At 62.9% G+C, this 22,621-nt stretch overlaps 4 protein-coding genes across 5 annotated transcripts; 2 read left to right on the top strand and 2 right to left on the bottom strand.

The window, feature by feature from the left end:
- Positions 1–371: 371 nt before the first annotated feature.
- Positions 372–8,899, bottom strand: LOC104303814 (cadherin-1). The gene is given in 16 exon segments (XM_054170185.1): positions 372–735; positions 918–1,061; positions 1,188–1,318; positions 1,395–1,616; positions 1,833–2,057; positions 2,170–2,312; positions 2,402–2,718; positions 2,720–2,914; positions 3,020–3,148; positions 3,502–3,674; positions 3,771–3,915; positions 3,990–4,145; positions 4,234–4,368; positions 4,481–4,704; positions 8,323–8,437; positions 8,784–8,899. Coding segments are annotated over 16 exon segments (2,721 nt in total). The 5' UTR covers positions 8,838–8,899; the 3' UTR covers positions 372–522.
- A 968-nt stretch (positions 8,900–9,867) lies between these two features.
- Positions 9,868–14,891, bottom strand: LOC104303815 (B-cadherin). The gene is made up of 15 exons (XM_054169979.1): positions 14,708–14,891; positions 13,563–13,777; positions 13,371–13,481; positions 13,067–13,222; positions 12,840–12,984; positions 12,577–12,752; positions 12,366–12,494; positions 12,101–12,286; positions 11,782–12,026; positions 11,552–11,694; positions 11,146–11,370; positions 10,819–11,037; positions 10,594–10,724; positions 10,358–10,504; positions 9,868–10,174 (listed from the first exon to the last, which is right to left on the bottom strand). The coding sequence occupies exons 1-15, from the start codon at positions 14,889–14,891 to the stop codon at positions 9,962–9,964; spliced, it is 2,625 nt and encodes an 874-aa protein (XP_054025954.1). The 3' UTR covers positions 9,868–9,961.
- A 2,525-nt stretch (positions 14,892–17,416) lies between these two features.
- LOC104303816 (cadherin-1) lies at positions 17,417–21,940 on the top strand. The gene is given in 12 exon segments (XM_054169977.1): positions 17,417–17,458; positions 17,548–17,682; positions 17,767–17,922; positions 17,997–18,141; positions 18,238–18,410; positions 18,764–18,892; positions 18,998–19,192; positions 19,194–19,510; positions 19,600–19,742; positions 19,855–20,079; positions 20,296–20,441; positions 21,794–21,940. Coding segments are annotated over 12 exon segments (1,953 nt in total).
- LOC128897176 (5-hydroxyisourate hydrolase-like) lies at positions 20,871–22,549 on the top strand. Of its 2 annotated transcripts, XM_054169874.1 has the most exons (3): positions 20,871–20,964; positions 21,794–22,255; positions 22,376–22,549. In XM_054169874.1, exons 2-3 carry the CDS (start codon positions 21,974–21,976, stop codon positions 22,463–22,465), a joined length of 372 nt encoding a protein of 123 aa, XP_054025849.1. In that variant the 5' UTR covers positions 20,871–20,964; positions 21,794–21,973; the 3' UTR covers positions 22,466–22,549. The 2 variants fall into 2 exon arrangements, with proteins under 2 accessions (XP_054025849.1, XP_054025848.1); XM_054169873.1 differs by lacking the exon at positions 20,871–20,964 and having other exon boundaries at positions 21,743–22,255.
- Positions 22,550–22,621: the final 72 nt, after the last annotated feature.

Below are 22,621 nucleotides of genomic sequence, written 5' to 3'. Positions count from 1 at the left end.
GAGAATACAGCTCCCTCACCTACAGCAGGTGACGGCTCATCTTTGGTCTGTGGTTATCCAGCACCTCACCCCGCTCCAGCACAGTAACAGGGCCACCCTCTTTCTTTGGCACCACGTTTGTGAGCTGGTGGTTGTTGTGCTGGGGCTGGGGGCATGAGGTATTTTGGAGAGAGCCAGAGAAATGCTGTGGGGCAAAGGGAGGGAAGTGGTGGGGGCCTGTCCCTGCCTGGGAAGAGGGGCTGATTCTGGCCCCACTCTAGGACAGAGAATGGACCAAAGGGCTCCGTGCCCTGCCTGGAGCTGAGGGGTGTGGGAAACACACAGATTCCCCCCAACCCATCCCCCAAGACCAAGTGATCCCAAGTTTCCCCTGCACACAATGAGGGGAATGTGGACACCAGGGTGAAGGGGTGCTGGAGCGAGGGTTCAGCAAAGACCCATCATGAGTCTGGTGGGGTGAAATGAGGTGAGCTGCCTGCACCAGGCAGCTGCTGGCCAAGCCAGTGCCAAGGCTGGGGTGCCCTAGTCATCCTCCTCCCCACCCCCGTAGAGGTCGGCCAGCTTCTTGAAGCGGCTGCCCCAGTCGTTGAGGTAGTCGTAGTCCTGGTCGCGGTCGGAGTCGGAGGAGTTGAGGGAGCTGAGCGAGGTGGCCTCCGAGCCGCTGCCCTCGTAGTCGAACACCAGCAGCGAGTCGTACGGCGGGGCCGTGGGGTCTGTGTCAGCTGCCTTCAGGTTCTGGGGTCAGGGGAAAGGGAATCAGTACCATCATAGCTTAGGTTGGAAAATACCTTTGAGGTCATTGAGTCCGGCTGTTGAGCCAACATTGCCAAGTCCCCCACTGAGTTGGAGGACCCCAGTAGTGCTGGCACAGATGAGGGCTTCTCCCCGCTGCAGCACCACCTGGGGCCCCAGCTTACCTCGTCAATGAAGTTCCCAATCTCATCGGGGTTGGCGGGACGGGGCCGGTACTGGGGGGCGGCCATCAGCGGGGGGGCCACATCATTGCGGATCACCTCTGGGCGGGCATCCAGGCCCCGGTGCAGCTGGCTCAGGTCATAATCCTGCGTGGGAAGGCAGGAGGAGATGACACTCAAGGGATGACCACAACCACCATTGTCACCAGGGTATGTAGGGTGCGTGACTGCAGGGAGGGTGTCCCAGAGAGCCAAACCCTGCAGTTGTCCCACCTGGTCTTCCTCACCACCACCCTCCTCATCATAGTGGTAGACGTTGTCCCGCATGTCATCTTCAGGTGGGAGTAGCGGCTCCTTCACCACTTTTCTTCTCCTCACAAATAGCAGCAGCAGCAGCAGCAAGACTGCAAGCAGAGGGCACCAGTGTCAGGGAGGTGGGCTGAAGCTGGTGCCGTGCTTGTCCCCATTCCTGGTACTTACTCAGCAGTGCCAGGATGCCCCCCAGGATGCCCAGGATGGCAGGGACACCCAGGCTTTCAGCAACAAAGGCACGTCGCTCACAGTTCTTGGTCGGCCCTTCACAGTCACAGACCTGGACGCTGAGTGGTGTCACCTGTGACTTGCCCTGTGCGTCCCACAGCTCCAGGTACACTTTTTGCTCCCCTGGCTCCAGCTCCTTCAGCGGCCTCAGCTCCAGTGTGTCTGGTGGCACAGAGAAGGAACAGAGTCACAGACACATCCCTGTGTTTGGGACACCCCCAGCACCAGTTCCCTAGCCCAGTGCCCACTGTCAGGACTGACACTGGCCGTGCTCAGAGGCAACAAGAATCAAGAGGGGCTGGGATCAGCCCTTGCTTGGTGTCTCTCCACTACCCCATGCCAAGGATGGGTGGCCAGGCTGGAGCAGACAGCACCCACCTTGTCCGCTCATCCTGACAGTCCAGTTGACATTGGAGCCATGCTTGAAGTCAGCCTTGAAGGGATAGGTGTTGGGGGGCAGGTCCTTGTCCACGATGGTCAGTGTCTGAGGCTCAGGCTGCCGGCTGCAGATGTCAAAGCTCCGTGGTTCTGGTGTGGGGCCATTGTCATTGACATCCTCGAGCAGGAGCAGCAGAGTCCCCGTGCCAGTGGCAGGCGGTGATGCTGTGGGACCAGGAGTTAACATGAGCCCAGGGAGGGGGTCCTGGGAGCCCCAAGGGGGTGTGGGTAGGGGCCTGCAGCCCCTTCCTGAGGGACAGGGGTGGAGGCTGCTCACCGCTATCCACAGCCAGGACGAGGGCCTCATAGGTGCCGTTGATGGCGTGCACCGACTCACGGTCCAGGGGCTGAGCCACCGTGATGATGCCATTCACTGGGTCGATGTCCAGCCAGCCCGCGGCATCGATGCCCATGCGGTACCTGGGGCCAGCAAAAGCTCAGCAGGGGCACGGTGCAGCCCCTTGGGGCCCCAGCCACTGAACCCCCCACTCACTGAACCCCCCACTCACGTGATTGTCTGCTTCAGGTCCCGGTCTGGATCCTGGGCCGTGTAGGAGGTGACCTGGTGGCCCTCTGGCAGGTCCTCCCTCACCTCCACCTTCTTGAGCGGGGGCATGAAGACAGGAGGTTCGTTCTCATCTGACACCGTCACCAGGACGCTGGCCGTGGAGAGCGGCAGGGACACGGTGAAGGGGACGGCGTTCTCCACTGTCACCACCAGGCTGTACTGGTTCTTGCTCTCGTAGTCCAGGCCCTGAGAGGGGAGGAGAGAGGAGCCGGGCAGCACCAGGGGGAGGTGGCCAGCGGCGGGGCGGTTGCGCGGCACCAGGACCCACCTTGGCGGTTCTCAGGATGCCGTCGTTGGTTTTGGGGTCGGTGGTGATGCTGAAGTCGCCTTCTGGGTCCCCACTCTTGATGTGGTAGACAGCTTGCCAGGCTGGGGAGCCCTGCAGGTCCTGGTCCTTCACATGCAGCCGTGTCACCAGTGCCCCAGCCTCGTTCTCCTTCACTGTCCCCTCATACTGCAAGAGAGGTGTCAGGCACAGTCAACAGGACAGCACTGGGCACCCTGGGGTGGCAGGGCTTATGCCACAATGGCAACAGCTTGGAGGAGATGGTGTAGGTACCATAGTGGGATCGAAAAAGGGAGCATTGTCATTTGCATCAGTGACTTCCACAATGGCAGTGGCTGTGGTGGTGAGGCCAGTGCCCTCCTGGTCTGCAGCCTGGATGATCAGTGTGTAGTTGGGAGTGGTCTGCAAACCAAAATCACAGCAGTTAGGGCAGGGACAGGCTCCAGCATGTCACCATCCTCTGGGGAGTCTTCTGCCAGATTTAGTCTTCTCCAGCCACGATGGTTGCCACCGGGACAGACACCACCCACGCGAAAGCTCCCGCTCCTGGGACTCAGCAGAGCCAGGGCCCAACAGCAATCCCACAGAGATACCCAATGGGCTGGGGGCTACAGATGCCCGCAGAGGGCAGGGACCTGGCGATGGCAGACCCCCGAACCAGCCGGGTCCCAGGGCTCCAGCATCCCCAGCTCCCTGTAGCAAGTCTCACCATGGAGCTGCTGCCTCCTCCCCCAGGATGCAGCACGGGCACCCACCTCCCGGTCCAGCCCCGTGCCAATGACACTGATGACACCCTTCTCTGGGTCAATGGTGAACATCCGCTGCGTGCCCTGGGGCTCCTCGCTGAGGATGGAGTAGCCAATGATGCCGTTGTTGACGTTGATCGCATCGTCGGCGTCCGTGGCGCTCACGGTCATCACGGACGTGCCTGGGCACAAGCAGGGCAGGTGTCACTGCTGGAACCAAGCCCGCTGGAGCCCCTGGCACAGCTCTGGCCTGGTGGTGCCAGCCATCCCTCCTGTACCTGGCTTCGCATTCTCCTCAATGTAGCCGGTGAAGACTTGCTGGGTGAAGACAGGCCGGTTGTCATTCTGGTCTGTCACGGTGATGATGATCTCCATCGGGTCCTCCACTGACTGCCCGTTGGCTGACACGGCGTGGGAGTAGAGCTGCAAAGGGCACCGTCAGCTCGCACCCAGCCCCGAGGACTGTCCCCCTCTCCCAGCCCTGTCCCCTCACTCACGTAGTACTTATCCATCTCTTCCCGGTCCAGCGGCCTGGTCACCTCCAGCCACCCTGTCTCCCGCTCGATGGTGAAGACGCCCACGGGGTAGGTGTCAGCTCCCTGCCCCGTGATGCTGTAGAAGACTCTTGTCTCCTTGTCCTTGTTAGATTTGATCTGGCAGCAAGGTGGGGAGGGTGTTAGAGGTGTCCTGGCACTCCAGGCACCCCCCTGTCCTCTGCCTCATCCCCATAGGGACAGGTACCTGCACCAGCTTCTTGGGGAAGGGCCCGCGCTCGTTCTCGGGGCAGTTGATGGGGGGGATGACCCAGTCCCTCTTCTGCCGCCGGAGGAAGCCATGGCCGGGCTCAGGGAAGGTCAGCACCCCAGGTGCCACATCCTGTGGGAAAGCAAGTGGCTCACGTTGGTGCCAGCACCTTGCTAAGCTCTCTCAATTCTGTGCCACAAGGAGAAGAGCTGTGGTGACCCCAAGGATTGAGGCTGTGCTTTACCTGCTGATGGCGGTGGTGGTGCTGGTGCCACCTCCTGCGCAGGGTCACCTTGGCCGAATGCTTCTTGCCTGTGTTGTCCCAGGTGTGGACAGAGAAGCTGATCTCCTGCCGCCGGAGCTGCAGGGGCCGGGTGGCTGAGACCACGCCGTCCCTGCTCACCTTGAAGCGAGTGTCATCCGACAGGTACACTGCACGCCGCTGCTCTCCACACTCCACAAAGCTCACTGGGGACAGGAAAACAGCTGGGTGGGCAAATGGTTCCTGCTGCCACGGGGCAAGCCAGCGAGAGCAGGGCAGAGTGACTTGGCCACACAGAGTCCAGCCACAGCTGGGGAACCATTGGGTCACAGTCACAGCGGAGGTGCACCACACATCATGCCAAGATCCTGTCCTGGGCACCAGGCAGGGTGCATGGCACCACCATGGTTTGGTATAGGACTGGGCACAGCACAACTTACTGTGCCACGAGATTGATCCCTGTGGCAGTGGGGTGAGTGGCACTGGCACAGGCTGTCCATGCCATATATGGCACATCCTCACATCTGGCACACCCCTATGCACGGCACCGTGTCCATGGCATCCCCATGCACAGCACCTCCCTGAGCAAGTGGCAAATCCCCCATGCAATGGCACATTGCTACTGTGGCAGTGGGTGCCACAGTTTAATCCAAATTAAACCACAGCCTGCACCTGGCCTGCTTGCACTGGCACCTGGTAGCCTGGTTGGGGTGTCCCTCAGGCTGCTAGGGCTGATCCACAAGGCATGTCAGGCCAATGAGCTGTGATGCCTCAGTCCTGGGGACTCACAGTGGTCCCCAGTGGTGCATGTAGTGCATAGCCAGGCACCACAGCCATACATTTGCAACAAGAGGGGAATATTAACTTGTGTGGCAACAAGGTGCCAACCCTGGTGCGCTGCTGGCAAAGGGTGGCAGCCGGCGTACTCAGCTCACCTGGGCACCCTTGAGGACCTCAGACACCTCTGCTGAAAGGGGTCCCCAGGGACACCAGGCACCCACCACAGCATGAAGCAGACAGTGTCGTGGCGTTATCAGCTTGGCACCACGCTAGGACGCAGTACAAGCCAGGATGAGCACGCAGTCAGCCTGGGGGGAGGCTGTGAGCTGTGCTGCACCAGTCAGCAGGCATCACATGAGCCGAGGCTGCGCTGCTGGGACGGGAGCTGCCCGACAAACAGCCTTTGTCTGCGAGATGTTTGTTTGAGCCAGCGGCACCGAGGCTGGAGCCCCTGCCGACACAGCCACCACCAACCCTGGTGTGACCCGCGCCACGGGGAAACAACGTGCCCGCGGTGGGAGCACAGGGTGCCCCAGCCCCAGGATGCCCCAGCACCAGGCATGATGATGGTGCCAAGCCAGTGCATAGGTTTACGTCAGCCCAAATGCAGCCCAAGAATTTGGTTGTGGATTGGGACTAATTGTGGAGCCCTGGGTTGGGAGCTGCCCCCCTTGCCTGCTGTGGTGCCCAGGGAGGACCTGCCAGTGCAATGCCAGCCCCTGGCGAGACCCCTGGCCTCCCCTCCCCTCCCCCTGGGCTGGGGGAGCTGGTGGGGCCGGCTGGGCAGGAACACGCTGGGGCAAGCTGGGTGCTGCCGCAGTGGGGGGAGGCATCCAGCACCCATAGGCGCAGGGTGCAGTGTTTGGCACCCAGCAGCTGGCAGTGTGCCGGATGGGTGCAGTAGGGTGGGCACTGCTCAGCCCCCAGCCCCACACTGGGTGCAATGAGCTCTGGGTGCTCTGCACCAGATCCCCTCTTCTCAGCCAGCACAACCTGTTTTTCCAGCTCCTCAACCTTCCCCAGGGCATGGAGCCAGGGGCCCCTCTCCTTGCTGGGAGCACTGGAGTGAGAAATGAGGAGAGCTGGGGCAGGGGCTGGGGGCTGGGCTGGTGTTGGTCTTTTGGGGGGGGATCTCCCCTTCCCAACCCCTGCCACCAGCCATGAGCACTGGGACAGTCACACCCCTGTGCTACTAGGCTGCTGCTGAGGCAGGGGGATAACACCCCACACCAGGACGGGGACTGGGTACCCTCCCAGGCCAGCCCCTGTCCCATGGTGTGTTGCTGGAACAGGGCACAGACTGACTCAGGGGCAGAGCCAAGTGCCACCACCCTTGGGTGCCACCACCCCAGCAGTGCCCGCCATGCCCGGGTTGCACAATCACAGCCGCGCTTGGGCGGAAGCTGGTGGCAAGGGGGGGGACTCGCGTCACCCTGCCAGCAGCCGGGCGAAAGCACTCCGAGCTGCACGTCCCTCCAGCCCCGCCGCTGACGTCACCCGAGTTTCGCTGTGACTTCAGCCTCTCGAGATTCCTACACCCAGGAGCGTCCCAGTCCCTGCCATGTCCCATGGGGTTGTGCCACCCCCACTCAGAGACCCCCAGCCTGCCACCGAGCAGAGCCGCAGGGGCCGGGTGACGCCATGGCCCCCATGCAGGTGTGCGCCGCATGGGCGCCGCATGGGGCCTGTCTGGACGTGTCAGAAGGAAAGCACTACGCTCCACTCATCAGCTTAATTACAGGCCAGCTTGTTAGCTCGCCCTGGCCACAGGCTTTGGTGTGCTCATGGTGAGGGGGTCTGTGTTGTCCAGTGCCCACTGTCCTCATCCATCCATGTGGCTGGGCATCACAGTGGTGACATGGCCCTTCCCTCCTCCCATGCCCCACGTCCATCTGGGGACCTGAAACTGGAAGTGCTGGGATGGTGCATTTCCAGTAGGTCCTGGCACCTGAGACCAGCCCTGCATGGCAGGGAGACGCCGAGGCGATGTGGTTGCCTGTGCCTGGTATCAGGCACAGCCCTCCAGGACACAGAATGCTGTGGCCAAGGGTTCGTTAATCATCAACCCCAGAGCCAACAAACACGCAATTCCTGAGGTGTGGGGCAGGGTCCAGTTCCCAACTCATTATCTGCACCCAGGCAAAGCCCTTCCGGAGCTTGTGGGGGTGGTGGCTTGGGAGCCCCCAGCATAGTGCCCACCCCAACCACCCCTGCAGAGCATGATGTCAGCAACACCATTAAGCATTAACTAGTGCAGATGGCGATGGCCAAACACTGCCTGAGGAGCCTGCATCCAGCACTCACAGCCCCCAGCACCCACAGGTTGAGGGGTACAGGCCAGCAGGTCCCAAGTACCCACCTCCCTGGGCACAACAAATCCCTGTGCTACAAAGTGTGGCAGCACCCTCGCACACAGCTCAGTGCACAGCAAAGGGAGGCCGTTGGCAGTCTGGAGTGGGACTCAGTGCTGGCACCCACGCCAACAACAGGGATTTAGTGCCAGGATGGTGAGGTTCCACTGTCCCCACACCATGAGCCACTGGAGGAGGGGACTCAGCCCCACAAAAAGGGGTGTGAAGACCCCACAGACAGGCGAGGCGTGGGCAGGACGGGCGCCTGCGCAGCCCCACGCCCCGGCGTGCCGGCCCCGACAGGCCTGTGCCGCTTGAGTCAGCACCGCCCGCGCCGGCGCACCCTGGGGAGAGGCAGCGGCTGCCCCCGCGCCGCCATTGTGCCATGGTGGGAGTACCAGTGCCTGCGCTGCCCTGGTCCCTCGGCATGGCCCCCAACACAGCTCTGTTCCAGTGCCACCTGCAACGGTGTGCCGAGCCTGTCCACCCACCATGACACCGTCACCACCTCCATGGCCTCATCAACCACCATGGCACCTTCATGGCACTGTCCCTGCGACCACCCACAGAGCCAGGCACAGCTTGTCCCCATTGCCACCCTGGCACCACACAGAGTCACAGCTTTGTCCCCTGTTGCCACCTCCAGTCCCCATGGTCACCCCAGTTCCACCTGTCCAGCTCCCCCCACCTTACCTCGTCCCAGCGGTCGTCCCACCACCACGCTGTCCCGCGGCACGGTGAGGGTGAAGGTATCCCCAGTGAAGCCAGGTTGGCACAGTGCTGCCCCTTCACACAGCCAGTGACCAGCCTGCCCAGAGAGAGCCATCAGTCCCGGGCAGGGTCCCACCACCCTAGGCAACATCTCAGGCAGAGTCCCTCCACCCTGGGCAAGGTCTCAGGCAAGGTTTCACCAGCCCAGAAAGGGTCCCACCACCTCAGGAAGAGTCTTGGACAGGGTCCCACCACCCTGGGCAAGGTCCCACCACCTCGGGAAGGATGTCGGATAGGGTTGCACCACTCTGGGAAGGGTCTTGGGAAGGGTACTACCACGCCGGGCAGGGTCCCATCACCCCAGAAAGGGTCTCGGGAAAAATCCTCCCACCGCAGGAAAGGTCCCTTCACCGCGGGCAGGGTCCCGGGACCCAATCCCTCACCTGGAGCAGGAGCAGGAGGCAGTGCAGGGTCGGGCAGCTCCCCCGCCGCCCCATATCTGCCGGTGCCGGTGCAGTTACCGGAGGGATTAGGACGCTGCCGCGGCAGAGCTGCAGGTGAGCCCAGTCCCGGTCCCAGTCCCGCCCCGCAGGTGCTGTTCCCCTCAACCCCCCCGGGGGACCCGCCTCGCCCCGCCCCACCGGGAGGCGGTGCCGCCCCGCCCGCCCCCGACAGCCGGTACCCACCCCCGGTACCCCGGTGCCCCCGATTCCAATCATCGACTGAGCTCCACGGGTGCCCATCCAGGGCCGTGGGAGCTTTGGCGGGGTAGGTTGGTGGGCGGCAGGAGCTAGGGGCACCCCGGGATGCACCCCCACCCATGGTACCGGTGGGTTCCAGGTCTATGGGGAACCCCCCTTGATGCCATCCCACTCTGCCCTCAAGTCCCCTAGCAAAACTGGGGTTGACGCCACAGCACAGGACCCCCCAGGGCCACACATGGGATAATGGTGACCCCAGGGGGACAAGGTAGCATCCTGGAGGACTACAGGTGGGTACGAAGGAGAGGAATTGGGGAGTCACAAGGGATTTGGTACCCTGAATGCCCAGCCTACCAGTACCACTCACTCAAGATGTGGGGGGGCTCTGTGCCCTGCCCATGCCCGGCCCGTGCCCTCCAGCACCAGCACTGCACCCCCACAGGGCAAGGGAGACCCTGGGAGGACGTTCATTGCTGGGGGGCATGGCTGCTGCTCCCTACAGCAGTGGGGCTGGGACAGGAAAGAGGAAAGGGAAATGGGGCTGGAGAGTCTTAGGGAGTCACAGTGGGCTGGCAGGGGAAGAGGTGGGTCAAGATGTGGCTGGGGTGAGCACCAACCCCCTGTGATGGTTCCTGGGGACCCCTCTGAGGGCACAAAGCAATACAGAGACTGGAGCATCTAAAAAAAACAAACCACCACCACATCCTTTATTGCCCCTTCCCTCAGCAGCTCCCCACGCCTGCAGCATCACACCACCTTCATTTCATCCATGTACAAAGAAAACAGAATAACCACCAAAAATAGGGGGGAGGAGGGAGAGAGGGCTGCTGCCGAGGTGGGGGTGGGGGTGGGGAGACAACAGCCCCAAGGCACGGGCAGTAGTAAGGCGCAGGGCAGGGGTGCCACGGGGGAGGGGTGCCCTAGTCATCCTCCTCCCCACCCCCGTAGAGGTCGGCCAGCTTCTTGAAGCGGCTGCCCCAGTCGTTGAGGTAGTCGTAGTCCTGGTCGCGGTCGGAGTCGGAGGAGTTGAGGGAGCTGAGCGAGGTGGCCTCCGAGCCGCTGCCCTCGTAGTCAAACACCAGCAGCGAGTCGTACGGCGGGGCCGTGGGGTCTGTGTCAGCTGCCTTCAGGTTCTGGGGGGGTTGGAAAGGGGTCAGCACACATCACTGAATCACAGAACCGCAATTTAGGTTGAGAAAGATCTTTGAGATCATTGAGTCCAAGCACTGACTCATCACTGCCAAGTCCCCACCCGGAGCTGGGGGCACCCCAAGGGTGATTTTACTTCCCCAGTTCCCTCCAGTCCTGGGTCTCACCTCCTCAATGAAGGTACCGATGTCATCAGGGTTGGCAGGCCGAGGCCGGTACTGGGGGGCTGGCAGGAGGGTGGGGGCCACGTCGTTGCGCAGCAGCACCTCAGGACGGGCATCCAGACCCCGGTGCAGCTGCCGCAGGTCATAGTCCTGTGGAGACACACATGAAATGATGGAGAGGGGCAGGATCAGGCCACCTACCTGGCACCAGCACTCTCAGCCCCCTATGCAACACTCACCTGGTCCTCCTCGCCACCACCTTCCTCCCCATAATAGAAGACATTGTCCCGTGTGTCATCCTCAGGCAGCAGCAGTGGCTCTTTTGTCACCTTCCTTCTCCTCACAAAGAGCAGCAGCAGCAGCAGGATGACTGTGGGGAGCAGTGGTGTCAGTGGAGATGTGTCCTCCCATCTCTACCCCATGGTGAGGTGCAGCCCCACAGCACCCTGGGACCCCCAACTCACGCAGCAAAGCCAGGAGGGCACCGAGGCCAGCGAGGACGAAGGGCAGGGCAGTGGCAGGCTGGGGTCTCTGTGGACAGCCCTGCACCGGCCCCTCGCAGTCGCAGACCCGCGCAGTGATGACAGTGAGCTGGGCTTTGCCTGGGCGGTCGAGGAGCCGCAGGTAGATGCTGTAGAGGTCTGGCTCCAGTGGTGCCACCAGCTGCAGAGTGACTGTGTCATCTGCACAAGACCAGCACCACAGGTGAGCCACAGCAGAGCACCAGTAACAGCAGTGAGCGTGGTAATGCTGCCACAGGACAGCCCATACAAGTATCCCCCCAGCATTACCTTCATCGCTGACCTCCACAGCCCAGCTGTCCCCTGAGCCATGGGTGAGCTCGGCACGGAAGGGGCCGGTGTTGGGGGGCAAGTCCCTGTCGGTGATGGTGAGGACCTGGGGCTGGGGACTGTGGTTGCAGATGGTGATGTCCCGTGGCTCGGCCTCAGGGCCGTGGTCGTTCACATCGAGCAGTGTTAGGAGCAGGGTGCCAGTGCCCGTGGCAGGTGGTGAGCCTGTAGTGAGGAGCAATGCTGGAGGAGGTTCCCCAAAACCAGGACCCTCACAGAGACACAGCCCCATCAGTGGGACAGGCAGCCCCCGGCACTGCTCTGTGACGGGGCTGGGATGCAGTTTCTGGTGACAGCAGCACGTGTCCCTCATGCTGGGCACAAGGGCCCCTTTCACAGCGCTCACCATCGTCCACAGCAAGCAGCATGGCGGTGTAGGTGCTGTTCTTGGTGAAGGGGGACTCGCGGTCCAGGTGGTCCCGTGCTGTCACCAAGCCATTCTCAGGGTGCACAGCCAGCCAGCCCGCAGGGTCATGTCCCACCAGGTACCTGAGAGGGAGGCAGAAGCGAGCTGGTGCCACAGGGGAGATCTCCCCAGACCCAAACTCTGACCCTGGCAATCCCAGTCCCGCTCACTTGATCTTCTGCCCCTGGGCTTTGTCAGGGTCCTGGGCAGTGCAGGAGGTGAGGGTCTGCCCCGGTGGCACGTCCTCTGGCACCTGGGCAAACCGCACCGGAGGGTCAAAGATGGGTGCCTCGTTGACATCCTCTATGTTGACTGTCACCGTCGCAGTGGCCGTCGGCAGCTTGACAGCAAAGTCGGCCTCGTTGGTGACGGCTACATGGAGCACGAACTGCTTCTTGGCCTCGTAGTCCAGACCCTGAGAGAGAGGGGACAATGGGCAACACCCCACGGTGGGCAGCGAGGGAGGGGAACACCGCGTGAATCACACACCTTGGCGGTGCGGAGGACTCCCTCGTTGCTGGCAGGGTCAGTGGCAATGGTGAAGGCACCTCCCTCATTGCCACGCAGGATGGAGTAGACAGCTCGCCACGACGGTGTGTTCGGCTCGTCCAGGTCAGTGACAACCAGCCGGGCCACCTCCCGCCCAGCCTCATTCTCTGGTACGGTTGCCTTGTACTGTGGGTCAGGGGCATCATCAGCATCAGGGACACTGACCCACAGGAAGAGGGTCCCTCCAGGGGCAGTTCCACCTTACCGTTTTGGGATCAAACTCGGGGGCGTTGTCATTGACATCCGCAATCTCGATGACGGCCAGCGCGGTGGTGGTCAGCCCCTCGCCATCCAGGTCGGCCGCCTGCACTGTCAGTGTGTACTGCCGCACACGCTGCGTGGACAGACAGACCCCTTGTCAGCCCCATCGCCCGGTACCGGGGCTGCCCACCCACACGGTACTACTGCGCCCCCACCTCGCGGTCGAGGCCACTGGCGATGACGCTGAGGGTGCCGGTGGCACGGTTGACGGTGAACATGTGGGGATGGGGCTCGCGTGGCTCCTGGCTGAGGATGGAGTAGGCGATGACACCGTTGTAGGTCTCCACCGCATCATCTGCGTCCGTGGCTGTCACCTGCATAACAGAAGTGCCTAGGGACAGGGTGTCCTGGTCAGTGGGGTGGGTCCCAGGGCTGTCCCCAGCAAGAGACTGATCTTCCCCACGGTCAGGGGTCCTACCCGGCAAAGCGCCTTCAGGCACGGAGCCCCTGAAGACCTCCTGTGTGAACTGGGGCTTGTTGTCGTTCTGGTCTGTCACCGTGACTATGATCTCCATTGGCTCCTCCACTGGTTTGCCATTCTCTGACACGGCGTGGGAAAAGAGCTGTGGGGCAGAGGTGTGAGCAGGGGGCCTGGCACAATGTGACGTGGCACGGCGCGGTGCAGCACCCCCGGCAGGGACCTACGTGGTACTTGTCGATGCGCTCCCGGTCCAGTGGCTGCGTCACCTTCATCCAGCCAGACTCCTTCTCGATGGTGAAGATGCCCTCGGGGGGGGCATCTGCTCCCTGCCCTGTGATGCTGTAGAAGATTTTGGTGTCTCTGTCCCTGTTGGATTTGATCTGGAAGGAGGAGACATGGGGAGGGACATGACTGAGTACCCCACTCCATGGCATCACACCCTGCCCTGATGAGGCAGGGACAGACTCCTTGGCAACTGACATCTGGACACCCCCCCATGCTCCACATTCCGCCCCCCTCCCCCCATACCTGAACCAGCTTTTTGGGGAAGGGACCCCTCTCGTTTTCAGGAACCTTTATGGGGGGGATCACCCAGTCCCTCTTCTGTCTCCTGGGAGCAGCACGAGCCTCAGGGAGCTCCTGTGGCAGGAGGTAAGGGTGAGGACACAGCTGGCCGAGGTGGGGTCAGGGGATGGGGATGGGGCAGCCAGGCAGCGTTACCTGGGGGGAGCGTCTGCCCCGCAAGGCAACTGGGACAAAGCCTGGCTGGCCACTGACATCCCGGAGAGCGATAGTATCCAGGGGGGACACAGCATCCTGGCTGGGTACAGCAAGCCCGCTGCCCAGCCCTGGCAGCTTCCCGCGTTCTGTATCCTCTGGCACCCGAACATTTGCCTCCTCAGTCCCGTACGGCCCCGCGCAGGCTCCAGAGCTGGCTGCAAAGGTTGGGGGGGGGGGGTCAGGAAGGCTGAGAGGGGAGGGGCGGGACCTGTCCCCAACCCCCTCCGTGCCCCACCAGCCTCCTGAGGCAGGTCAGGGAGGGGATGCCGGGAGCCGGGGCAGGTTTGGGTGGAGATTTCGCTTTGTTCTGCAGATGACGGGAAATTCCTGGGCAGGCAGAGCCCTGCCCCAGCCCCCCACCCGCTGTGTCACCCCCTCGGGGCTCCCAGCCCCCCATGGCCGGAATGTGGGGCACAGCACGGGTTCCTCCCACACTCACCCAGGACCACGCTGCACCCCCAGTGCTGGATCCCAGCCCAGGTCCCTGCGCCCCTCGGCCGGGAGGCAGGATTAGGGGATTAGCGGAGCTAAGCCAGCTCCGGAGGCTGAGCGGCCGGGAGGGGACCGGGAATGGGGCTGGGGAGGGCTGCGGGGGAGTTAGTGAGGGGGTAGGGAGAGCTGTGCCCCATGGCTGCCCCACACTGGGGCGGAGCCCTTCGCTTCCACGGCGGGCTCATCCAGCCGAGTTTTGGGGAGCAGCACCGATTGTCAGCCACCATGGCTTCCAGAAGGGACATCAGTGGGGCTCAGAGGGCCACGGCCATCCTGGCAATCAGGGAGGGGGCATGAGAACACCAGAGAATACCCAGCACCCACTATGGAGATCTCAAAGCACCCACCATAGGGAGCTCCCAGCCCCACTCCCTGACCGTGGCTCAGGTTTGCTGATCTCCACCGAAGGGCTGGGTGGCTCTGTGGCGTCTGGGACCCCACCATGCCCTTGAGGTACCTCTGTGGAGAGCCTACATGACACCCAGCCCGCTTGGCACTATGGTGAAGCCAAACAGCCGATGCCAACTCCACACTGATGCCCATGAAGGGGGTTTCGCAGCAGCATGGCCAGACCCCAAGCCCTGCTTGTGGACCCCGTCCCAGCAGCTCAGCTCCCAGCAGCCTGGCAGGATGGCTCGGTGGGAGGAGTGGGACGCAGCAGGCGAAGGTGAGGGCCTCTCCTGGCACGATGAAAGCACTTACCGCCGAAGACAGCTCTGAGTGCTCTGCGGCCATTAGGAGAATGTTGGCTCCGGCCCTGGTTCCCGAGCTTCCCATTCCCTCGGGATAGTGCCGAGCAAACAGGGTGAACCAGCACCGGCAACCGCCAGCACTGGGCCAAGAGCCAGTAGTGATGAGCCCCTGCCCAGCCCCAGGCCAGGCCCACTGGACTCCGCAGTCTACAGTGCCATGCTCTTGCCCATGGCCAGAGAAGGGTGGCCCTGGGGCACCCGGACCCAGCCTGGCGCTGGGCACCAACCCTGCGGGCACCCAGCCCTGTCTCAGCCGGTGCCCCATGGCTGGACCAGAGGTGCCTGCGCTGGCATCAGACACCACCAGCTTTGGAAGGGCCAGGCGGGCACTGCCAGTCCCCCCAGACCTCTGCTGCTGCTGCGGGAGAGACCAGATTCCCACCGAGCAGCCCCACTGGCTGGGGGGCATCCCCAGCCCCGTGGCCTAGTCCTGCTGCTGGGAGGGTATCTCCAGCGCCATGGCCCAGCCCCATGGCCCAAGGGGGCTCAGCCCCTATAAGTCAGGAGCCCAGCCAGCTCCACACCCAGGAAAGGGCTCGCCCGATGGCCAAGCCCCACATCCCGGGGACCCCAGCCAGACCCACACTCTTGGCAGTGCCAGTGCCTCCCGGACAAGCACCGATGCCGTGGCCCGGGCTGGCGCACGGCCAGCCCCACATTCTCCCCCAGGAGGCAGCCCCACGGTCCAGAACCAGCCGCGCAAGCCGGAGGGCAGAACGGGACCGAGAACCGGACCTCACCCCGCATGCGGGGACACGGCCCCAGTCCTGATCCCGATCCCCGTTCCTGTACCGATCCCGGTCCGGGTCCCGCAGGGACCGCAGCGCATTTCGATAGGCTCCCAGAGCGTCCCGGGGGACCGAACGGAGCCTCGCCCCGACGGCTTCGGTTACCTGGTGCCGGGAGCGGCCCCCGGCGCAGCCCCGGGGGGACGCACGGTCGGGCCGGGGGGGCTGCGGCCGCTGGAGGGAGCGGAAGGAGGATGATGCTGAGGAGAATTAAGAGGAGCGGGCAGAGCCCGGAGCGCGGCCTCCGCATGGCCCGTCCGCTGCTGCCGCCGCCGCCGCTGCTGCTCCGGTCACCGCCCGCCGCGCCCCGCCCCGCCCCGGCCCGCCCCGCCCGCTGCAACGCGCCGAGCCAGGTGAGGCCGCGCAGGTACTGCCCCGCCCCGGAGACCACCCCCCGGTATCCCCCGGTAACCCTCAGGCACCTCTAGGGACCCCACTACGCTCCCTGGGCACCCTCCAGCAACCCGCGGCACCTCCTGGGCACCCCATGGGCAGCTCTCGAGTAGCCCCTGGGGAGCCACCAGCAGTCCTCGAGGCACCCTGGAGCCGCCCCGGAAACCTCCAGGCACCCCCAGTACCCCCCAACATCTCTGAGGAAACACCTGGCACTCCCTGGACCAAATGGTACTCCTTAACACCCCAAAAGAATCTCTGGAATCCCCAGAACCCCTGGCACCTCCTGGTACCCCCAGCATCCTGTAGCACCTCTGGCATCACACAGTGACCTTGGGACATTCCACAGTCACCACTCGAGTACCCCTGGGCACCCCCCGAACTCTCCAGAACCCTCTGGGCACCCCTTGGCACCTCCCCAGCACTCATTGGCACCTCTTGGGCACCATCTGTCAAACCCTGGGCACCCCTCAGTTACCCTGTGGACATCCACAGGTAGTCTTTGTCACCTTATGGGCACCCTTGGGACCCCCTCAGAATCCTCCACACCCCCCCGCCAGCACTATTCAGCATCCACTGGGCAACCTCCAGCACCCCTTAGCACCCTTTGGGCATGCACTGGGCACCCCTCGGGTACCCCCTGAGACCACTCAGCACCATTCAGGCACCTCTGGCACCCTCCAGGCACCCAATGGGAAGCCCTTGGAGCTGCTGCAGCACCACAAAGGCCCTCCCCGTGGCACCACTGTGCAGCCCTGTAGGCACCACCCGGGCATCCCAGTATCCCTGTGCACCTTCCCAGTACCTCCCAGACACTTTCTGGGCATCTTCCCCATACACCCAGCCCTGATGCTGGCCTCATACCAGGGCTCAGCCCCTCCTGGTGTGACCCATCCCCTCACCCAGGACTGGGAAGCCCTGGAACTCTCCCCTGCCCTGGGACCCCCTCCCTGGCACCATTGCGGGGGGCCCAGCTAGCCCTAGGCATCATCTTCGGGGTGCTGCCAGGCTGGGTGTAGGGGACTTCAAGGGTCCAAGGGACCAAAGGAGGAGGCTCAGCACCTCAGGGGGTCCTCAGCATACTGACACCCCACCAGGGGTTGCTGTCTGGGAATACTGGGGAGTCTAGAGCTCTCCCCCCCATGTTTGGGAGCCTGGGACCACCATACATAAGCAGAACCGTGAGGTGTGACCATGGGTTGTCCTGTAGCCCTCATGGAACTGTGCCCAAGGAGGATTCAGGGGTGCTGGGATCTTTTTGACACTCCCAGCCTAGATCATCCCTCCCACTGGACTTGGTCAAGGTCACAGGCGGATATAGGGAGAGTCCCAGGCAGCACCCGGAAGAGCAGCGCAGGCAGCCAGCGCCATGCCACCCTTCACCTTCGCTCTCCTCCTCCTCCTCCTGCCGGTACGACCCTCTGGGTGGGGAACAAACAGGGATGCCTGGGCAGAGCTATGCCCCCCATCAACCCCTCAGTCCTACTCTTATTCCCACAGGATGTGGCACCTGGGGTGCTGACCTTCCCTGAGCCTGGCCATGGCCTCCTCCGGCAGCAGAACAGGGACTGGGTCATCCCCCCCATCCACTGCACCGAGAACGAGAGCGGGCCCTTCCCAAAGAAGCTGGTGCAGGTACCTGTCCCTATGGGGATGGGGTGCAGGACACAGGTGTTTCCTGAGCACCAGAACCCCACTGACCCCATGCCTGTCATGCAGATCAAATCTAACAAGGACAAGGAGACAAAAGTCTTCTACAGCATCACAGGGCCTGGAGCTGACACCTACCCCGTGGGCGTCTTCACCATCGAGCGGGAGACAGGGTGGCTGGAGGTGACCAGGCCGCTGGACCGGGAAGAGATGGATAAGTACTACGTGAGTGAGGGGACAGGGCTGGGAGAGGGGGACAGTCCTCGGGGCTGGGTGCGAGCTGACGGTGCCCTTTGCAGCTCTACTCCCACGCCGTGTCAGCCAACGGGCAGTCAGTGGAGGACCCGATGGAGATCATCATCACCGTGACAGACCAGAATGACAACCGGCCTGTCTTCACCCAGCAAGTCTTCACCGGCTACATTGAGGAGAATGCGAAGCCAGGTACAGGAGGGATGGCTGGCACCACCAGGCCAGAGCTGTGCCAGGGGCTCCAGCGGGCTTGGTTCCAGCAGTGACACCTGCCCTGCTTGTGCCCAGGCACGTCCGTGATGACCGTGAGCGCCACGGACGCCGACGATGCGATCAACGTCAACAACGGCATCATTGGCTACTCCATCCTCAGCGAGGAGCCCCAGGGCACGCAGCGGATGTTCACCATTGACCCGAAGAAGGGTGTCATCAGTGTCATTGGCACGGGGCTGGACCGGGAGGTGGGTGCCCGTGCTGCATCCTGGGGGAGGAGGCAGCAGCTCCATGGTGAGACTTGCTACAGGGAGCTGGGGATGCTGGAGCCCTGGGACCCGGCTGGTTCGGGGGTCTGCCATCGCCAGGTCCCTGCCCTCTGCGGGCATCTGTAGCCCCCAGCCCATTGGGTATCTCTGTGGGATTGCTGTTGGGCCCTGGCTCTGCTGAGTCCCAGGAGCGGGAGCTTTCGCGTGGGTGGTGTCTGTCCCGGTGGCAACCATCGTGGCTGGAGAAGACTAAATCTGGCAGAAGACTCCCCAGAGGATGGTGACATGCTGGAGCCTGTCCCTGCCCTAACTGCTGTGATTTTGGTTTGCAGACCACTCCCAACTACACACTGATCATCCAGGCTGCAGACCAGGAGGGCACTGGCCTCACCACCACAGCCACTGCCATTGTGGAAGTCACTGATGCAAATGACAATGCTCCCTTTTTCGATCCCACTATGGTACCTACACCATCTCCTCCAAGCTGTTGCCACTGTGGCATAAGCCCTGCCACCCCAGGGTGCCCAGTGCTGTCCTGTTGACTGTGCCTGACACCTCTCTTGCAGTATGAGGGGACAGTGAAGGAGAACGAGGCTGGGGCACTGGTGACACGGCTGCATGTGAAGGACCAGGACCTGCAGGGCTCCCCAGCCTGGCAAGCTGTCTACCACATCAAGAGTGGGGACCCAGAAGGCGACTTCAGCATCACCACCGACCCCAAAACCAACGACGGCATCCTGAGAACCGCCAAGGTGGGTCCTGGTGCCGCGCAACCGCCCCGCCGCTGGCCACCTTCCCCTGGTGCTGCCCGGCTCCTCTCTCCTCCCCTCTCAGGGCCTGGACTACGAGAGCAAGAACCAGTACAGCCTGGTGGTGACAGTGGAGAACGCCGTCCCCTTCACCGTGTCCCTGCCGCTCTCCACGGCCAGCGTCCTGGTGACAGTGTCAGATGAGAACGAACCTCCTGTCTTCATGCCCCCGCTCAAGAAGGTGGAGGTGAGGGAGGACCTGCCAGAGGGCCACCAGGTCACCTCCTACACGGCCCAGGATCCAGACCGGGACCTGAAGCAGACAATCACGTGAGTGGGGGGTTCAGTGAGTGGGGGGTTCAGTGGCTGGGGCCCCAAGGGGCTGCACCGTGCCCCTGCTGAGCTTTTGCTGGCCCCAGGTACCGCATGGGCATCGATGCCGCGGGCTGGCTGGACATCGACCCCGTGAATGGCATCATCACGGTGGCTCAGCCCCTGGACCGTGAGTCGGTGCACGCCATCAACGGCACCTATGAGGCCCTCGTCCTGGCTGTGGATAGCGGTGAGCAGCCTCCACCCCTGTCCCTCAGGAAGGGGCTGCAGGCCCCTACCCACACCCCCTTGGGGCTCCCAGGACCCCCTCCCTGGGCTCATGTTAACTCCTGGTCCCACAGCATCACCGCCTGCCACTGGCACGGGGACTCTGCTGCTCCTGCTCGAGGATGTCAATGACAATGCCCCCACACCAGAGCCACGGAGCTTTGCCATCTGCAGACGGCAACCTGAGCCTCAGACACTGACCATCGTGGACAAGGACCTGCCCCCCAACACCTATCCCTTCAAGGCTGACTTCAAGCATGGCTCCAATGTCAACTGGACTGTCAGGGTGACCGGACAAGGTGGGTGCTGTCTGCTCCAGCCTGGCCACCCATCCTTGGCATGGGGTAGTGGAGAGACACCAAGCAAGGGCTGATCCCAGCCCCTCTTGATTCTTGTTGCCTCTGAGCACAGCCAGTGTCAGTCCTGACAGTGGGCACTGGGCTAGGGAACTGGTGCTGGGGGTGTCCCAAAGACAGGGATGTGTCTGTGACTCTGTTCCTTCTCTGTGCCACCAGACACACTGGAGCTGAGGCCGCTGAAGGAGCTGGAGCCAGGGGAGCAAAAAGTGTACCTGGAGCTGTGGGACGCACAGGGCAAGTCACAGGTGACACCACTCAGCGTCCAGGTCTGTGACTGTGGAGTCCCTCCTGGAAACTCACCTGTAAGTAGTGGGAGAGGATGGGGACATTCCCAATCCATATACATGGGCTGACAGTGTCCATCATAGCTGTTCCCCTATGCCATGTTTCCCTACATGGTGGATCCAGGACGTAGGCCACCACCCTCAGCCAAGTGCAGATGTGGTGCCAAGACCATGGTTATGCCATAGTGAAGATGCTGCTGACACTCTCTGGGTGCTTTCCAGGCAGCTCCCACATGGCTCATCCTGGCTCAGTGCCCCGCCATCCCCCCAGGCTCTAGGCCACCAACCCTGGGCCATGGTGCTGCTGAAACGTGGGTGCTCCAGAGTGCACCTCCTACAGGGAAGCCACCTGCAGCAGCTCAGCCCAGCTGGGGAGGAGCACTTCGTCCTGCTGCAGCCAGTGCTGGGATAGAGGCACCGGTCTCCTCGACTCCCTGGAGAGAGGCTGCAGCACCGGGTAGGGTGGTTGGGGCAGGGGATGGCGTTTTGCACGATGTCACCAGCTGCGGGACAATGGCTGAGCAGGATGGAGGAGAGCCAGGTAAGCAGCTAGGGCCTCTCAGGTGTCCTTGCTTCAGCTGAGGCCTGGAGCCAGTGCTGGGACAGAACTGGTCCTGCCCCAAGCAGACAGCAGGATACAGCCTTCAGGACGTTGCTCCCATCCCAGAGCTGTGGGCTCCAGTTCCCACAATCCTTCTCCCACTCCAGAGCAGCAGGGTGCAGCCCTCGGGTTGTTGCCCCCATTTTGGAGGAGTGGTATCCAGCCCTCAGGTTGTTGCTCCAACCCTAGGATAGGAGGACCAGCCCCCAGGATCCTGCTTCCACCTCAGAGCAGCAGGATCCAGCTCTCACGATCCTGCTCCCACCCTGGTGCAGTGGGACCCAGCCTTGGGCCATGTTCCTACCCTTCCCGGCGCAACCCGGGGGGAGGGAGGGACCCAGAGGGGAAGGGTCCTGAATCCTCCCACCCCAGTGCCGCCTCTGGGCTTGCTGCTCCCGAGCAGCTCGGGAATGCTGGCGAGGGTTAACGTCCGCCCGGAAGGCGACAGCAGACAGGGCTGCTGGGACTGGGACAGGGTTGCTTCCTCCTTGGGTCCGTGCCAACCACTGCGGCCATGCCATGGCCCACCGGCACAGATGGGCGAGCCTGGAGCCCGGTGCCAGCCCAGGCACGCAGCCCGCCAGCACCGCGGCCCCACAGGAAGGACGTGGGCACCCGTGTCCCTGTGCTGGGACAGCACCAGCTATGAGGCCACTGGCCCTGGTGGGCTGCAAGGAAGTGACACATGGGATGCATGGCCAGAGAGGCTGGGGGCAGAGCTGTGGCAATGCCAGGACACATCCCAGCCCATCTTCCTCTTCTCCCTCAGGGTGAAGACACATCCAAGCCAGCCAATGGCTCACTGACCACACACGTGCTGAACACTGCCACGGGGCTGCCGGCCACTGGCCTTGCTATCCATGTGGCCCAGCTGCAGGAGCCTGGGACGCGGTGGACGGAGTTGGCACAAAGGTAGGAGAACTGTTGGAAGGCACAGAATGGGCAGAGAATGCTATTGCCTGTGTCCCGGGAGCTCTCGCCACTGGTGCTGCCAGTGGCATGGCCAGGGACAGCTACACTGGCATGGCTGGGGACAGCCATGGTGACACAGCCAGGGACAGCTGTGGTGGCAGGGCTTGCTCCTTTCCCTTTCAGGTGGACCAATGAGGATGGGCGCTGTTCACCCCTCCTGGCACCGGGGCAGGTCAAGGCGGGCACCTACAAGCTGCGCTTCGAGACAGCAGCATACTGGCAGCGCCTGGGGCACCCCAGCTTCTACCCTTTCGTGGAGGTACAGGGGACATGGGAGACAATGGGAAACAGAGAGCAGGGGTCCAGGTGCCACAGCCAGGCTTGCTGGCAGTGCCACCTCTGCTCCAGGTGTTACCCAAACCCCCCTTGCCCTCCCCAGGTCGTCTTCACCATCACTGACCCAGAGCAGAAGTTCCACGTCCCGCTGCTGATCAGCCCCTTCTCCTACATGACCTACCGGGGCAGTTAGGGAGAAGATGTGTCCCCCCACAAGGGACACAGGTCACTGAGGGAATGACCTGCATCATCACACCATTAAAGGCTTCAAACAGTGCCATCTGGCTCAAAACATCACCTTCCTGTGGACAGTGCCCACAGCTGCCAGAGCGGGGCAGAAGGGTAGCTC

The sequence above is a fragment of the Dryobates pubescens genome, chromosome 19 (assembly GCF_014839835.1).
Source record: "Dryobates pubescens isolate bDryPub1 chromosome 19, bDryPub1.pri, whole genome shotgun sequence".
NCBI lineage: Eukaryota > Metazoa > Chordata > Aves > Piciformes > Picidae > Dryobates > Dryobates pubescens.
This window is presented reverse-complemented; position numbering and strand designations above follow the sequence as displayed.

Excerpts from the sequence above, each read along its gene's own strand:
- LOC104303815 (XM_054169979.1), bottom strand. The coding sequence starts at position 14,891 with ATGGGAAGCTCGGGAACCAGGGCCGGAGCCAACATTCTCCTAATGGCC. Across the intron at positions 13,223-13,370 it reads TCCCCAAAAAGCTGGTTCAG|ATCAAATCCAACAGGGACAG; the intron begins GTATGGGGGGAG and ends TCCTCCTTCCAG. Across the intron at positions 12,753-12,839 it reads GCCTGAAGGCGCTTTGCCGG|GCACTTCTGTTATGCAGGTG; the intron begins GTAGGACCCCTG and ends CCCTGTCCCTAG.
- LOC128897176 (XM_054169874.1), top strand. The coding sequence starts at position 21,974 with ATGCTATTGCCTGTGTCCCGGGAGCTCTCGCCACTGGTGCTGCCAGTG. Across the intron at positions 22,256-22,375 it reads GCTTCTACCCTTTCGTGGAG|GTCGTCTTCACCATCACTGA; the intron begins GTACAGGGGACA and ends TGCCCTCCCCAG.